The sequence below is a fragment of the Cyrtonyx montezumae genome, unplaced genomic scaffold (assembly GCF_038088225.1).
Source record: "Cyrtonyx montezumae isolate F1298 unplaced genomic scaffold, pur_monq_1.0 scaffold_4, whole genome shotgun sequence".
Classification (NCBI taxonomy): domain Eukaryota; kingdom Metazoa; phylum Chordata; class Aves; order Galliformes; family Odontophoridae; genus Cyrtonyx; species Cyrtonyx montezumae.
Window position 1 is genome coordinate 4,792,333 of NW_027072045.1, and position 17,678 is coordinate 4,810,010.

Below are 17,678 nucleotides of genomic sequence, written 5' to 3' on the forward strand. Positions count from 1 at the left end.
ATATAGCATTCATCAAGTCGTCTAGAACTCAGCTGCTCGCCCAGAGTAGGGATAAATGTTTGAATTGCTTACTGTGTTAGCACGGTGCTGAATAGGAGTCTGTTTGTGTGATGAGAATACTCATGGAAACGTGCCTTGTTTTGTAGCCCAAAATAGTCCCAACTCCGACTGGGAGAAGAAGGTAACTGACTACTTCAAGGAGAAATTAAAGGAAAACAATGCTACTAATTGGGTAAGGCTGTTATTCGCTTATAGTCACCCAATTCTGAGGTTACATTCTTGTACCTCTTCGTTATTGCAGCGACTTGTTTTTAAGAAGCTCTTCCTTTTCACGATATGCACGCTAGGCCTCTGTGGTGGATTATTTACATTTCAGTTGCTTTAATCCCTATGTAAAACCGAGATGCAAATTCCTGACTGGTACTGCAGCAGCTCAGTCCTCTGCCTCAGTGTGCTGCTTTGCCTTGGGCCCCACCTGCTGAGCACTGCCTGCTGGTGCTGGGATCCAGTAGGTGGCAGAAGCTGACAAACACTGTCATGTTTGGAGGCCAGCCCTGTCAGACTGCAATAAATGTGCGCAGCAAGTGTTCAAACTGTTCTCCTCTCACGTCCTTCTACTGTAATGCTGCAAAATTCAGGTGGGTTGGAGAAACAGCTGCTTGGATGTTCACGTCTGAGGAAAAATAGCCTCTGCTAAATCAGAAGTCCAGCTAGGAAAAGCCATGCTTCAGATTTAAAAGTAAAACACGTGGACTTGACTTGAAATGATGTTTTAGTCTAAAAGGCTGGCAAACATGGCATCCTGGAGCACTGTTAATTGGATTAAAAACAACAGCACTTCAGGGTTTGAGCCAAGCAAGTTGTCAGTAGAATATACAAGGTGATAAGAAAAGGGTGGTGACGGTTTTTGCAATGTTTTTTTTGCTTACTTCATGCTTACTTAATACTTCTATGGCAGTTGCTTAGGGAAGCTTTCTCTTACAGGTCCCATCACTGAATGATGTTCCTGTACATTACCTGAAGCCCAACAGTTTAGTGAAATTTCGCTGTATGGTTCAAGATATGTTTGATCCTGAGTTTTATATGGGAGTATATGAAACAGTTGACCCAAATACAAATGCACGTGTAAGTGAAATATTGACTTATTACTTCAGGGAATGCTTAGAATTTTCTTCATTCTAGTTGCCACATTTCTCATGTATCAGAGCTAAGCCTGTGCAGTCTGGGCACAATCTAATGGTAGCTAATAGCATCAGTAACATGATGACTGTGGTTGGGGAGTTTAGGGAATAAATATTGTTTTAAATATAAATACTTTTCAAGGAATTTAGTGCAATGATTTAAGTAGTTTGTATTCAGGCTGCTGTCACACAGGGAATGGTTGCATTGTCTTCTTTCTTCTCGACAGGTCTTGCATTTTGGTAAATACAGAGATGTGGCAGAATGTGGGGTAAGTTCTGCAAGTTATGTGAATTTGGGGATGAAGTATTACTTGGAAAGATAGGACTGAAGTGCAGTGTAATCTGGTGGTCACAGTGGGCTTCTGAAGATGCTGCTCTTAAAACCCAAAAATTAATCTCAGATTGGGACAGCAGAGTATTCCTAATTGCGTGTCTACTTTCAAAATTCAACAGGGTTCAAGCCAGTTCTTTTTTGATTAATTAACATTTGCTTCATTGGATGGAGTGGGAGGGAAAGCACTCCAGACTGCTTAGATTCACTGTTTCATAAGTATGTAAGCAGGCATGTTTGTTGCGAGCTCTGGCTAAGTAGCTGAGTATGTGACTATTTTCTTTTAAAAACAAAAGATGCTGCTCAGATTTTTATCGTTGTTCCTTCTGTTGGTATTCTAGCCACAGCAGGAAATTGATATGAACTCCTCACAAACAGTCACCTTGGAAAGACAGACGTTCTACTGCGTTCCAGTGCCTGGTGAATCAGCATGGGTGAAAGAAATATCTTTTTTTTTCCCCTGAGCTGGTGCTGTGCGAACATTAATCACCAACTCTTTCATTAATTTGTCTCCTTACATCTAGTATTTCATAGTTTTGGGGTTGTTGTATTGTTTTTCACTTGAAGTTAATTGGGGTAGGTAGTGATTGGAAGGGTGTGGGAGATTTCTAATCATTTATATTTGTGCATCTTCAGAAAATGGGAGAGTTCAGTTGAGCTTTAGGCATTCAGTTAACGTTTTCTGATGAAATTAAGACATTGCTACATAGAGTGACAACACCTGTAGAGACACAGTTGAGCATGTTGGACAGTAATTCTTGGAGCAGATATGTTGTGTTTTGTAAAACAGTGGGAATTTGATGGTAAATCTGATATGACTTGATAATTCATTTTGGATTCAGAATGTAAGAAAACTACTTTTTGGTACAGAATGCCAACAGTGGTGCTTTTTGGTCAATAAATGATTGTTAGGAATTAATTAGAGGACTGTTGGTGATAGGTGGATGGTTGGACTGGATGGTCTTTTCCAGCCTTGGGGATTCTATGATTTTGGAGGAGTGCTCATATCAAAATCTTGCAGCAATGGAAACTTCAGGTGAATTTGACTAGTGTGACAAGGGACAAATGTTGAAATGACATTTAGTGCAGCATGCTAATGAGAACAGCAATATATTAGATGTTGCAAAATTCATTTATAGCTGTAGCACAACTGGCATCTTACGAGCATGTCAGTGTTTTCTGTGTATTTCTAAGTAGTCCTAATAATTGTATCAGATAGCAAATCTTTGTCAACCAGCATGTTGCCTGGGCCTAAAGAAACTTCTAATACTTTCATCCAAGTAGATGATGTGTTGTTTGCAAAGCTTACTTTCCCTGAATTTTCTCAGCTGAGCGTGGTGTTGTCCTTAACCCTCAATGTTACGCGTATATCAGTGCAAGCCAAGCTCGTGTTAGTCCTTCAACATCCTACACACCAAGTCGCCACAAGAGGAGCTATGAGGAAGATGAGGATATGGAACAGCACCCATCCAAACAGAAAGAGCAACATATGGGTAATGGTCATTACTCATGACTGGATGTTAATGATATTTTGCCAGGCTTTGTGGAAATTCAGCTTTTGGAAATGGAAGTATTCGCAGTCATTTGAATTATTCAGCAGTTAATGCAGCCTCTTATAACCAACTTGGTGTCTTTGCAGATGTCTTCAGTGGTTTAAGTAGTGTGGGACAGCTTGTGCTGCTGTGCACTGTATGTTCTATGGCCTGTTGGTTTTTACGTCCTAGATTTTGTTCAGCAGCTCTTGTATGCTGTCTCTTCTAGGAGTTCTCTTTTAATTTCTAATTGTAAAGCATGTTTTGTGGTAATCTGGAGAGACCTATCTAGTTTTTCTCTCTTACTCTGCATGTTTAGATTGAGACCAGACTGCATCTTAACTGGATGCTGCTTTGCTGCAAAGAATACTGTATTGCTAAAAAATATTCTCTAGCCTCACCTTCATCTTTTGTGACTCAACATGTAAAATGTTTGTGATACTTCCCTATTCTGAGTCAGAATATCCTTTGACAAATATGGGTTTTTTTATGTTCATCTTCTTGTTAAATTCATGTAATGGTTGTTTGATGCAGTAAGTTGTTTACTTTCCCTTTCTATTAAGGAGTGTATGAATCTTTTGCTTTCAGGCGGAGGCGACAGTCATGGGTGTGGGGAGCCAAAAAGATTAGAAACTGAAGCTTCTGCAGGTCACCATCTCATTTCTGCCAACTGCTCCCCTCCTCTTGACTTAAATTTTCCATTACCAGGAGAGAAAGGACCAGCATGTCTTGTAAAGGTAAGAAAAGCAGAGGGGTGATGAGCACAGTTATGAGGCAGTCTGAAGTGGCAAGGGGAAAAGTCTGTTACTAACTGTTCAGACATGTAGCAGACACTGGCTTCTGGAGCTTTGCTTCTAGGATCTTCCCTCTTAAGCAGGAATTAGTGATGGAAAAAGAAAAAACAACACAGCAGATATCTCTGTATTGTCTGAAATGGTCTTTGATTCTGTACTGTGCTGTGCTGTCTGTGAGGCTTCTAACACCACTTCCATCTCTCTGGTAGGTATACGAGAGCTGGGATACCTTCAAAGTCAATGATGTTCTGGAGGTGTATGGTATTTTGTCTGTGGATCCAGTGCTGAGTATAGTAAGCAATGAAGAGAGGTAAGGCATGGGTGGTGTGTGATCCTGAAGTGAAGGACATTAGTATGCAGATTATTTGTTTGTCCCTTTAATATAGATAGGGATGTGTGTGACGATGTAATATTCTCCTCTTCAGTGTAATTGTTGTTATCTAAAAGCTTGATACAGAAAGCATTAGATTCACAGTCCTTTAAACTGAAGTGTCCATTGTATTGTGATGCATCCATGCCTTTGAATTCATAATGCATGTTTTCCTGTGTTGTTACACAGTCTGTAAAGCAAAAAGCATTTCTGTAGCTAAATGTTCTGTATACTTTCATGCCTATTAAAATTTCAGTGACTGAATGAATAGTGAATAAACAGGGAGCAGTTTTTGAGTGGGCTTTAAAATGATGAAATATGCTATAGTTAATACTCTTCTGAGCTGTGGAATATTTTAAATTAACATTTCCATGTCTGTATAGAAGGTGAAAGTGACCAACAATTGTAAATAGGGTTATTGTTGTTTCATTTTTTCACTAACGAAAGTGTGTTGTCATATTATACAGCTGAAGTTTCTGGTTTCACCTTCTGTGATTTATTTGCATGAAAAAATGCAGTTATAAACACAGGATCAATTCTTAAAAGTATTCTTAATGACTAATCTAACACAGATACTATTAATGCCTGGAGCAATTGTGCTTCAAATATGCTGTGTTAGCAACTTTCATCCTTTTAATGAGTCCAATATCAAGAGTGCAGAACGAGTCCTTTATGGTGCCAGCTTCTTAAAAGTAGCTCAGCCTGGTCAGCTGCTTTTGGTTATCATCTGTCTGACGGAAAGCTAATCCCACACTGACAGATCAGTTGGTGTCATACAGTTATTTATTTGTTTTCTGCATGTCATTCTATCAGAAATAAACAACGTGGTGGCATTTAGCAACATCTTGAATGCAAAGAGTCTGAACAAAAGGTTTTTTTGATAGGAGATAGGAATCTCAGGGGGGTGCTGGAGAGGCCTTGAAGTAACGGAGCTTTTCAGCTCTTAAGACCAATAAAAGTTCATCAAATTTATACTGATCTTTACCATCGTGTTATGTAGTCACCTTCAGATTAAGAGGTAACACATTCAAGTTACAGTTGAAGTACACTCAGATTTTTGTCTAGCCACTGATACAGCTGTTATGTGACTGCCTTGAAGATCTGCTGGCAGTATCTAGAAGCAGACAGTAAACAAAAATGTCATCACTGTTTTCTGAAAAGTTACTGGATGTATGTAGTATCATCCATGTTTGCTGGATAGAACAGTGTGTAACACTTGATGTTAAGTTGCATTTTATTAAATGGTGCAGCAGGTAATGAATGTGATCTGTTTTGGGGGTTGTTTTTGCCCCCCAAGTCAGGAGTGTAAGAATCTATTATCATTCTGAATATAATAGGATCCAACTTTCTTTATCAAGCATGCTTTGGTGCTTCTGTGTCGCTGGTTATGGATAGTGATTTTGTATTTGATTTCATAAAAGCCCTGAAGATGGTTCATGTAGTTTGAACACAGGGGTTACCAAGCATTGGGAACGGACGTGCTGTGTTTGTGGTGTGGTTCCAATGGTGTGTGCTCAGAGGGAGAAAAGTTTGTGTGGAATATTTCCAAGTCCACTCGTGTACTTTCCTAGGGATAGCTCAACCCTCGAGCCTGTGGAGTACATGGACATAGCAGAGGAGCAGAGAGTACACAGTCCTCCATCCTCATTAGTCCCCAGAATCCACGTGATTTTGGCACACAAATTGCAACATATCAATCCATTACTGCCTGCTTGCCTTAACGAAGAAGAGAGTAAAACCTGTGAGTATATTTCATTCTGTGCAGTTTGCCAGTACATATGGATGAGTTTTTCTTTGCTCAGAGACAGCAGTTGCATCAGTATAAGACTTGTATTTAAGTTCTATTAAAACAGAGGAGCCTTTCAATGCTACAGAATGCTCAACACACGAGTGTGCATTTATGTGATGCTTATGAACTGTTTTTTCTGTAGTAAATGTGTGTTACATGAACACATTTCTGCACTCTGCAAGCTCAAAGGCTTTACCAAGCTGTTGAGCTGTAAGATTTCATTTGCTTTCAAACACGGTAGTGCACTGCTGGAAAACCTCTTCCAATTTAATACTGCAGTGTAAGTAAATGGATATGCAACATAAGGAATCATAATGCTGTGAGGATAAAAATCAGTCTGGTTTTTAAGTAACTGAGCAATTCTCTGAGGCTGATTTAACTATTAGTTTTCTTGTTAATTATCAATTAGATGTTTACGTGCAATACACTTCATCCCTTTGTTGCACACCTTGTTTTGGTTGTTTTGAGCTGTGCTGTAAGGGGGGATTTTTTTTCTGTTTTGAATTTGGCATGACTGTGCTATATATCTTATTTGACTCCAAGCATTATGCACTTCTGCAAATGTATCATTTGCATTTATAACATTATCTGATTTAAAAATATATATTTTTCAAAGGAAATGCTGTGCAATTCAAGTTACCCAAAGCCAGTAGTTGCTTAGTGGGTAAACAAATGAACAAAATAAGCCTTCTGAAGAGGAAAGGGGGTGAAGAACTGCACGATCTCTGACATCACTGTCTTCTGCTCTTTTACCAGTTGTTTCTAATTTCATGTCTGAGCTGTCACCAGTCAGAGCAGAGTTGCTTGGGTTCCTCACACATGCCCTCCTGGGAGACAGTTTGGCTGCTGAGTACCTTATATTGCATCTCATCTCCACAGTGTAAGTATTTAGATGTATGTTGAATTTGTTCATCTTTTAAAAGACATTTCTTTTTGGGGGTTCTTCACCATTCTGTAAACAAGTGACAGAGACAGCACTTACTCCAGCAGTACGTAGTCCAGAAAGTTCTCCTGTCACAGCAGACTGTATTAACAGGTCTCATTCTCTGAAAAGCAGGAGGTTTTGTTTGAAGGACTGTTTTATCATTTCAGTGCTGCTTTGAGAGGTGGGAAAAAAAAATCAAGCTAAAATAAACTGAGGTACAATGTCAGTACGTTTTTATGTACACACTGTTCTTTCTGGTTGGTCTGTGCATGCTCTCACTCTGAGGCTAGAGTGTGTTTTTTAGCTGTATCACAAATATAGATCTCTCAAAATTGGAAAAGATAGACAGTAAGAAGAGGAGAGCTGAGGGCAGGTGAAGGAAATGAACGAGCACAGGAAGAAACTGAGCAATAAGAGAGAGAAAGTGCAGAGTATTTGCAGTAGAGCAGGAGAACAGGACATATCACCCATGCTATAAATGTAGTGCTTTTGTGCAGTACTGCAAAGCCTTCCAAAGCAGAGTTCAGCCTAATATAGCTCCACGGACACTGGAGAAGGAACAAAAATGGGACTGTTATTTATGTATGTATCAGTACTGAAATCCAACTAGCTGTCAGATTGATCACAGGTGTCGCTCAGTTTGAGTGCTGTCTCTGATCTCTGTGTTAATCAGATACTTCCCTAACCACATTTCTTTCTGATTTAGTTATGCAAGACGAGATGTGCTTCCCCTGGGGAAATTCACAGTCAATTTGAGCGGATGTCCGAGGAACAGCATCTTCACAGAGCACATATACTGCATCATCCAGCAGCTCGTTCCAGCTGTAAGGATAACGTTGTAGAGTTGCAGTGTTTTGAGTCATAAATGTTGGGGTAATGGCTGAAAGAAGCAGACTGCAGGTTGATTAAATGAAGTTTGTGATATCCATGTAAGGGGCAGGTCGGAGTGAAGGCTCTCTTCCAGCTGAAGCCTGTATGATCCTAGTTAACTGTCTAAGATGAACGTGGAGAGAAGTCCTATCCTCATGTGTATCAAACTGACAGATACTGCATACTTTGTCTTCCTGGATTGATTTGTCTGTGCACTGAGATCGCTTTAATTATCACAGAATTACTGTTCATACAAGTTTGTGAATTCTGTTCTGCAGAGAGCTCACAGCAATTTGGTTTGGGCTCCTGATACAGTAATTTACTGGTCCTTTTTAATTTTAAGTGTGCAGTACAGGTGTTATGTTTGTGTTTCCAAAACACAGCACCCTACCATAACACTGGGACACGAGTTCTAAACAGCATTATCTTTTCAGCATTTCTTAAGCACTCAGCATTTGGATGTTTGGGATAAAATACACTCTGTATTGTGGCAGCCAGTCTTATTTTACTTCCTGTGGAGGTTCACAGTTACAGCTCCTGCTAAAGAGAAGATGACTTCCTAGAGAAGTGAGAGGAAACGTGCACAGTTTCTCTTCTCATTGCAGTCCTATCGCCTACAAATGACGATTGAAAACATGAACCATTCACGATTCATCCCACACAAGGACTACACGGCCAATCGCTTGGTCAGTGGGATACTGCAGCTTGCCAGCAACACTTCCCTAGTAATAGATGAGACTCAGCTTGAGCAAGGACAGCTTGACACAAAAGGTAACCTTCTCTTTTCTCTATATATATATTTTGAAGGCACTGGTGCTAGTTGTGTCCCGGTGGTAAGTTTCTGTTACAAAACAGTGGTTTCTGTATTCTGTTTCATTGCTTGAACTGGCATGCTGCTAGTGTGCTGCCTTCTCAGACAACATATTGTGTGATCTCCTGGTTTTGCTTACTGGAAGGTTCTGGTGTTTTGCTCAGAAGTGCTTGTTTTGAGTCAGAATGAGTAACTCTACAGTGAAAAGTCCTACACCTATCTTTTTTTCCCCTCAAGAGTCCCCTTATTAAGGAGTAATATCTGTCCCAGACCTCAGATGATCTATAATGAAGCACAGTGCTGTCTCGTTTGGTATGAGCGTGTCATAAAGTACTCTGGGCAGCATGTTTGGTGTGTGATGGAAGAGGCTGCTGGTTTGAGTAAGTCTTTAGACCACACTACCTCTGAACCATTAGAATGTTTTTTCTGTGAGGCAGAGAAGGTGGGGAGAGCATACGTTGCCTTATGCTTCATACTTTTACTGTATATATAGAGACTGTCCCTTTAAAACCCAACTTAAATAGACTCACAGAAAAAAACATTGATGGTTCTATCACGTGTGCTGGTGTAGTGCTGCACTGTGTTTTCTACAGAGCTTTAGACAGTGAAAATCCACATAGAGGAATTGTGGTACCTTCTAGAAGTTCAGGAACTGGAGAACATATAGTGTGGCTATATATGATGCTTCAAGGGAAGACTCACATCTCTGGAAGTGACTATTTTAATAAAGAATGCTGCCTTTAAAAGTCTGAACTGTGTGATGCCAGGTTGAGATTTCAGGCAGATACTATTGGAAAAACATAACTTTCAGTAGTAGTAATTTTAAAAGAAGTTATTTGCTTTTAAAAGAAGTTATCTGAGCCTGTGTGTGTATATTTTGGGGGATGGGCTGTTACTTTTTTCTCAAGTAAGAAAACTTTACTGAAGGAAATATTAAAACAAAAAATTGTTTGGAAACTAAACAAGGAAAACAAAATTGAAACAAACCTCAGCACCTAATAATTAAATGCTGCTCATCTGAAGACCTTGGGGGAAAAAATCAGTTTGAAAAAACGGCTGAAGTCCAGTTGTCAGAATTTTTCTTGCTTTTCAAGGTGTACACAATGTGAAGGCGCTGGGAAATCTGATAACTTGGCAGAAAGTGGATTATGACTTCAGTTACCACCAGATGGAATTCCCATGCAATATTAACGTTCTTATCACCTCGGAGGGCCGATCACTCCTTCCGGTATGGCAAGAGCTTTCTGAATTTGGGGAATCATTACTGTTAGTAGCTACTTAAAAACACTGAGCACACTGTTCCAGAGACAAGCAAAGATGCAAGTGAAGACAGGAAGACAGTCATGTGAGCAGTGGTGGGTGTGAGTCCCCTTCCTTGCTTCTTGTTTGAATACTGATGATGAGATAGTGACTGAAGTTATCAGAGGGTATCACAACAGTAGGCAGAGCCTGCAGATAGACTGCTACTCTCAAAGCTTTAGCTTCAGGAGGGGTTGGGAGTACGAATAAGGAGCAGTAGGTCTGGCACTGCCCCTTGAGAAGCTGAGGAGCCTAATGTTACGTGCCTCTGACTGCTTGCATTCCAGTTTCACAAACTGAGAAACTGTGCACTTGTCTCGAAGGGAAACTGACTTATGGAATAAAAGCTTCATGCTGGATTTCACAAAGGGAATCGCTGAGTATTTAAAGAAGAAATTGCCTTGTCTTAATTCTGAGAAATAGTGACTTTTCTCTTGGAGGTTAAATCTTGGAATAGGAAAACATGGAAAGGGACGATGTGTAATTTTGTTTTTCAGTCAGATTGCCAAGTCCAGTTACAACCACAGCTAATTCCACCAAACATGGAGGAGTACATGAACAGCCTCCTAACTGCAGTGCTCCCTTCTGTGCTGAACAAATTCCGAATTTACTTAAGTTTACTGAGGCTGCTGGATTACAGCATATCTGATGAAGTGACAAAGGTATGGAAGATTTCACTCATCTACTTTCAGCTCTACGTTCAGATAGAAGGCACCTGAGAACGTCACTGTAATTGCCTGATGCTCTCCCAGGCAGTGACTGTTAGAAGTTCTTTAGAAATCAAAAAGAAGCATTTTGCTGTGTGCCTCAAGGATCTGTACTCACGAGTGCTTCGGTGTATAGTTTAACACCTCCTGCTTTGTGAAACTCATTTTGAAAATAATTATGTCCAAAGATGAGTTAGCTTATTTTTCTTCAAGCTGACTTCCTGACAACGTTTCTCCTGTAACCTGAGGGTAGTTATGGTGTTCAAAGGCTTACGCTGAAGCTCCTTTATTGTCACTTAGTTGTGTCCTGTTCTGTTACAGGCTGTCGAAGAAGACTTTGTGGAAATGCGCAAGAATGACCCTGAGAGCATAACTGCTGATGATCTGCACAGAACTCTGCTTGTAGCGAGGTGGGTAGTGCTGTCAGCTCCAGCTGAAGACTCAGGAGCAAGCGGGAGCCAAACTCACTCACTGCTGACCGTCTGAGGCAGGCGTGTGAGGCTGGCTAGTTAGCAGAAGACTGAATCCTTTTCCTTTGTTTCTGTCCGTTTCTTAACCAGGTAGAGTTCATCCTCTGCTTTCCAGTTCCTAAGATACTGGAGAGAAAATAGTTTTTATGCTGTATTAGTTTACTAGGTGTGAACCCATCCATAAGCTCTTCCTTAACTGCTGTTTCTGCCCATGCAGGTTCCTGTCTCTCAGCGTGGGGCAGACAACGCTCTCAAGGGAGAGGTGGCTGAGAGCGAAACAACTGGAGGCGTTACGTAAAGCCAGACTTCAGCAGCAAAAATGTGTTAATGGAAATGAACTTTAATGTTCTGTGGATGTCATGAGAAAGTTGTCTAACCCTAGATGGAGCCCATACTAAGATTGGGATATTGTTTATACCAGTTCTTTTGTAGATAATTTATACCAAGATACTATGGATATTTACCCTCCCACTCTGAACACGCTATCTCTGTTCAGCCAGTTCAACATATTTTATGAAATTTTTTTGGAGCCTGTTTTGTAATTGAGAATTGGTAACGTTGAGCAAATGATTTGATATTAAAGTTTAATACTGAATTTGTGTAAACTCCTTTCCTTTAACAACAGGACAGTGTAACCCGTTGGCCTTACAGCAGGGGCAGGGTCTGTTCAGGAGGAAGTATGGTATAACTTGAGCTGTGTAAGCTGGAGGAGCAGGGGCTGCTGCTGAGCAGCTTCTCTAGGTTTAACTTTGACTTCAGGCAGTCAGGGCTCTGTGAGGTGTGTTGTTGCCCTCTGAGTGGCAGAATAATACTGATTATAGTGCAGTGAGAAGAATCAGTTTAAAACTATCTAATATTCCAGTACGAAATTCATCCTTACTGTACTGAGAGAAGACTATGGCTAACCTATGAGTCCCTGTAAGGAGCTTGATTCTGATACAGCTTAAAGTGTAACAACTGATTCTTAGTAAGATGTGGCTTACATACTCATATATCTGTTATCAGTATTGCAGTGGTTTGTTTGAATAGTATCAATTAAGAATGGTGTCTGTCTTATACTGTATGGTTTGCACTGGCGGTCACAAGAACCACCCCTTGCCCTAATACAATATTTGCAGAACTGGTGGAACAAGAGGGGTTTGAGTGCAATACTGAACTAACATGGAGTAATCCATACAGGCTGTACAAGGGTAGGGCTTGTGTGCCCATGGAGAACTTAGAGTGTATGAACCAGTGGTAGAGTGAATTCTAGATAGGAATTGACATTGCTTCACTTCTTTTGTGAACTTTTCATTAAGCCTAGGCCACCTTACTTCTTGAGTGAGACAGTGTTAACAGGAAGCTGCTGTTCGTTGCGTTTTCTGTTCCAAGCACAATGGTAGCTGCACAGCACAACTTGGTTTTGTTTGTCTGCAACCTAATGGTACTCAATTATAAAGGTTTTTTTTAATACAACTTAGGCTTCAGCCAATATTATTTTTCTAGCTTAAAGATGTGTTTATCTAAAATCTGACTCCGCTCTGGGAAGAACACAAAATATAACAACTGTAACTGTTTTCTTAATGACCTTTCTGTTACTTCACTGTCTCTAAGAAAATAAGACAGCTTGTAGAAAGAACTCAGCTCATGTGTGCAGTGTCACATCACTGCTTCCTGTCTTTTCTGATGCTGCTAGATAACCTTGACAACGGGCTGGGGAAACTAAGGGGGTGTGTGTGTATGGTATGTGCACTTAAGAGAGCACGTTGTACTCAGTGGTTTGTCAAGGATTTGAAGGGAGCATGGAGAAAACCCTACGTTGTCTGCATGCTTTGCAGTGACATACTTCATAGCTTCCTGCTCCTGTTTGCAAAGAGTGTAAGAGACAAGCCAGGATGAGGTTAGTTCTACCCCTTTCAGACTTCTGCCATAATATCAGGCCTCCTTGAAATGGAAAACTGTTTCAAGCATTGAGAGTATGTTAACATTTATCACACCTTCAGTGACACATCCTGAAAGTGCTCAAGGCCAGGTTGGATGGTGGAAGCAGATGAGCCTTGAGGTCTCCCCCAACCCCCTCTGCTCGTATGAAAGACACCATACAAATATTTGCACAGATTGCTTTCTCTTCCCTATGGAAATCGTGACAAAATTTCTTCCAGCTAATGCAGCTATGAGGAGCTTCTCCATCCCCCAGAAGCATTGCAAGTGCTGTGTCTTCAGCAGTTGTTAGGAGTGTCTTTCTGGATGTACCTATGACTTTCTCCCCCAGTGCTAATGCTCCATCACTCCAACTCCAGGAGAAAGTGATAAAAGGTCTCTGCCAGATGAAGAGTCAAGACAAGCTACTCTCCTTCAAACCTTAAAATTCCATAACTATGTAGTAGCATAAACCTTGATAACAGGCCAGAAAGCATATCTTTGTTCTATTTTTTATTAAAATATCTCATATATATTGCTTACATTAAAATACAGTAGTTTAGTTTAATTTTAAATAGAGCCACAAGTATAGACACTCAAAAAATCCCAAACCCACATCACTTCAGTAAAACAAATAAACAGAAGTTTCAGACGATCAGGATAAGATGAAGACTAGACAGTGATCTCAGATAAACAAGTCTTAAGACAGTGTACTAGCCTCTACCCATGACACTATTTTTCAAAACACCACGTGCAGCTTATCTACAGTACATGTACTACAACAGAGAGGCACTGGCTCCATTACAGTGGGTAGAGTAGGTGGAGTTAGAGTAGAGTAGGTGGAGTTATGAACCACAGCATAGCAAGACCTGCTTTTGGATAATGTCCTACACAAGGATGGCATTGCAAGGCATTTCTGGAAGAGAATCGTCTTTTGACACATACCTGTGCTGTTGTTTTCTTTTAAGCCTGGTTCCAAGTATGAATGGAGGGTTAGCTTTATTCTACAAGTATGCAAAGCTTGAGCTGGTAATGGATTTGGTTTTGATCAGATAGAGACAACTATGCTGTGATGTCAACGTTGACTTTATGAAACAGTACACTGCCTTCTGTTTTAGACATTAGTTAGATCTTCACATCTGGACAGTCAGAATGTACTAGGAAAGTGACAGCACAGGGGGTCACAATGCTTGAAGGTCAGGTAACTGGCTGGCCTGGGGATACACTCTTGAAATTTGAGCATGTTGCTACAATCTAGGATCTGGAAAAAGGGCATAGAGCAGCTTGAACGTAGAAGAAAAAGAAATTGGAGAGCATTTGCTTCACTTCCCTTCACCTCAAATCCACAAAGTAAATTTGCACTGCAGGACTGTGGGTATTTCAGATTCTATCAGGATACCATATCTTCACTGAAAGTGTCCCAGGTAGTGTGGAAAGAAAAGAACAGCAAGAAGTCTCAACTTCTGGTTAATGTAATAATAATAAAAAAAAAAAAAGCATCAATTCCCATTGCAGAGGCACAATTCATAGAAAATTGCATCTAAAACATCAATGGAAACAAGTAAAAACACTAGTCCAAAAATAAATAACATGTAATCTACCATTATGAAGTTATTTTGCTGGTGCAGTGCAAGGTAAGGTCATAGAAGTGCAGTATAATAACCATTTTAGTATAAATATTCTCTACATAAGTCAGAAGAGCTACAAAATTAGTCCCAAAAAAACAACTGTGCAACAGATTTATGATAAACAGCATGCTTACTAAGTCCCAGTGTCAAAACTACCTGCTCAAACGTGATGTACCCTTCTTCTGTCTCAGCTGCCTGAGGGAATTCTGAAGCCAGAACCAAATTCATTTGCATCTCTCACACCTACTGTAAACAAGTAATCCATGGTTTTGATCCCATTATTCATTAGCAGTTAATGCTACGATGAACTCCAATACAGGATTGTTGGGTTTTTGTTAGGATTTTTTAGGGTGAGGTTGTTGTTTATCAGTGTTGGTATTCAAAGCCACAACTAGAAGAACACTCCATTAACAACTAAATTTGAATTATCCGTGTCTGGCATTGCGTAAACATTTCTTTCAGTTCCTTTTGTTTGATTTCATTTAGAGCTTCTGATTCTGCAGGGCTCTTCTGGACCTTTGCCACAGCAAAATTAATCCCTTGAGTCAATCCTGCTTGTGTGATGTTAGCAACCTGGACCATGGAACTGCGAATTTTAGCAAAAGGAGATACAGCTCTGCTGCTGCTACTGTCAGCTGGAGAAGGAGTTGTGTGGAGTCCTGGCTCAAGGACAGCAGAAGCAGATCCTGGGCCCCTGTGAGATTTAGTGAAGTCAGTCCCATCAACAGCTAAGAGCTGAGGGTTTGGCTCAGAAGACTGTACGTCCAGCTTGGATGGCCTGGAAGGAATGTCTCTGATAGTTTCAGTCTTGTTTTCTGCTTTCTTACATGTATTATTGCTGGTCTCATTTATTATATGATGTGGCTCTTGAGAGCAAGCCTCTGTCTCTGAAGCATCTGACATTTTATTTTGAGCATCCTGTACAAACCTCTGGCAGTACACATCAATAGGTTTAGCAAATTCCATCTCTGCATTGTCAGCAGAAGGTATGGGGACATCTTCACAGTCAGACTGGTTAGCCTGAGTGACATGAATCTCAGATGGAACGTGAATGCTGATGTTCATGTCAGTGCTGCTTACAGACTGGGACCGACTGCCCAGCCGTGGAGCTGAGGCAATGATACCACAACTAGGCAGCACATAATCTATCTGCCCTATGTTCTCTAGAGAATCAGTTAACTGGTTGTCCTCATCAGATTTAGAATTAGTCAGAAAGTCATCTGAGTGGAAAGAATCATTATCTGACATTTCTGTGTCAGATTCAGCATGGACTTTAGTATCTACTGCTGGGTTCTCTAAAGTCTCGAGGCTGCTGTCCGATTTCCACAGATTAACTTTCAAATTTGGTTTTAAAAAGTTAACTTTCACTTCAGGTTTGGTAAAGCTGCCCAACTTCCGAAGATTGCTGATGTTCACGTTGGATTTGGTTTGTTTCACTTTCTGATTGAGAGATGAAAACTTGCTGAGTAAGTAATTCTTGCCTTGTGCCAGGGACCCTCTGTTCTGACAGCGAATGCCAATGATGTCCTCGTGAGGTTTGCTGCTCTTCCTGGAAGAAAAACCAATCTCTAGTGTCCAACTAAGAGAATTTCATCTATAAACACCAAGCAGTCATCATTCTCCAGTCTATTTCCATAGAGACTGGCACTTCAGAAAATGCATTATTTTCCATATAGAAACTGTACCCATAAAGCTCATCAAATTAAAAAAACAAAGAAAAAAAACAAAGAAAGGTGTGACAGTGGCACCCAAACAAGGAGAAAGGCAAGAATATGCAAATATTTGTTGTTTTAGATGAAACTGATTTGATGTCTGTGTACTCACAATTCCAACTCTGTTTATGATGGAGTCTACATTGAGATTTAGAAAAAATGAAAATCAGCCTTTAAGGCCTGTAAGCAAAATTTTCTGGCTTCAGTTTCTGCTCAGCTGGAAGAAGAAACTGAAATAATAGCCCAATACTCTGATGCATAAGAAAGTTCCTGAGATTCATGCTCTGATGGTTTTTGCTTGACAATTTAGTGTTGTGCTGCACAACATGTTTTCTAGCTCATGCAGTTCAAACTGCAATGCTTGGACTAGTAAGATGTGTTAAGCATCAGTTAGCCATCCTCTTATTTACACTCCACTGTTCTTTTTAAACATTTCTACAATGTTGACACCTCACCAGTATTTGGAGATATGGATTAAGTCCATTATAGCTCATTAAACAAAATTATTAAAAAAAAAAAACAACTTAGAACTATCCTCTTCTCTCAGTGACCTTGCAAAAATGAAAACTTACATGCCATTCTGATTAATACACAGGTGTTCATTAGCTCAAATTCCAGTCACCTCAGAAAACAAGCTATTAACTCGGGCACAAAAGTGTTAACATTCTTCATTTGTTTTTAAAACTTCATGCCACAGTTCCTGCATTTAAATGTTTCTAGACAAGAAATAAGGCTTAAATGTATTGTAAGAACCACAAAAATAAAGACTTGGACATTTCACATTTACTCAGACTAAGTACTTATATCAATTCATTCTTGAGTACAATTCTTTCCATTTTTGTCGGTTCATAAAGAAACCTAAATTCTAAAAACACCTACTCTGCACTGAGAATTACTGTCCATTAATCCAAGACAATCTTGAGAGTTTAGTATCACCTAGTCTTCTATTAATGTTCTTCACACAAGACCTGAAACACTATCAGGGTTTAGCTAAACACTTCAGTGGGATTAAAATATACATAATTTTTTTATTCCTAACTACAGAACTGATATAACAGACATCAAAGCTTAGTCTGAATTTTAAGTCCTAACTGATCACCAAGTACCCACTCTGCAGTATGTTACTTACATTTGACAGCATATCTTCTATGTAATCACAGATGTACAAAATAGTATTCTTGTTTGTACTTTTAAGAAAGCATCTGTACATAGTGACCACTGAAAGCACCATAACAAATTAATTTCTAGCACAGTTGCTAGAAACAGGACAGTTTCTTTTAGGTATCACATATTACCACGTACTGTCAGCCACTGAGAGGACAGCAGAACTGGAACAGATTTGTGTGATGAAAGCACTCAC

The 17,678-nt window shown here is 40.0% G+C and overlaps 2 protein-coding genes across 2 annotated transcripts in view; one reads left to right on the forward strand and one right to left on the reverse strand.

Moving 5' to 3' along the window:
* The first annotated feature begins 1,050 nt into the window (after positions 1-1,050).
* MCMBP (minichromosome maintenance complex binding protein) lies at positions 1,051-11,674 on the forward strand. Its single transcript, XM_065746087.1, has 14 exons — positions 1,051-1,125; positions 1,409-1,450; positions 1,854-1,932; positions 2,841-3,005; positions 3,633-3,781; positions 4,048-4,148; positions 5,780-5,949; positions 6,754-6,877; positions 7,629-7,746; positions 8,398-8,563; positions 9,698-9,831; positions 10,400-10,564; positions 10,931-11,019; positions 11,297-11,674. Exons 1-14 carry the CDS (start codon positions 1,051-1,053, stop codon positions 11,421-11,423), a joined length of 1,704 nt encoding a protein of 567 aa, XP_065602159.1. The 3' UTR covers positions 11,424-11,674.
* A 1,813-nt stretch (positions 11,675-13,487) lies between these two features.
* Positions 13,488-17,678, reverse strand: part of INPP5F (inositol polyphosphate-5-phosphatase F) — a 35,331-nt gene continuing 31,140 nt past the window's right edge. Inside the window, exon 20 of the mRNA XM_065746901.1 lies at positions 13,488-16,155. Coding sequence (XP_065602973.1) covers positions 15,021-16,155 — 1,135 coding nt within the window. The 3' untranslated portion in view covers positions 13,488-15,020. The remainder of the gene's footprint in view (positions 16,156-17,678) is intronic.

Excerpts from the sequence above, each read along its gene's own strand:
- MCMBP (XM_065746087.1), top strand. The coding sequence starts at position 1,051 with ATGGTTCAAGATATGTTTGATCCTGAGTTTTATATGGGAGTATATGAA. Across the intron at positions 6,878-7,628 it reads TTGCATCTCATCTCCACAGT|TTATGCAAGACGAGATGTGC; the intron begins GTAAGTATTTAG and ends TTTCTGATTTAG. Across the intron at positions 7,747-8,397 it reads TCCAGCAGCTCGTTCCAGCT|TCCTATCGCCTACAAATGAC; the intron begins GTAAGGATAACG and ends TTCTCATTGCAG.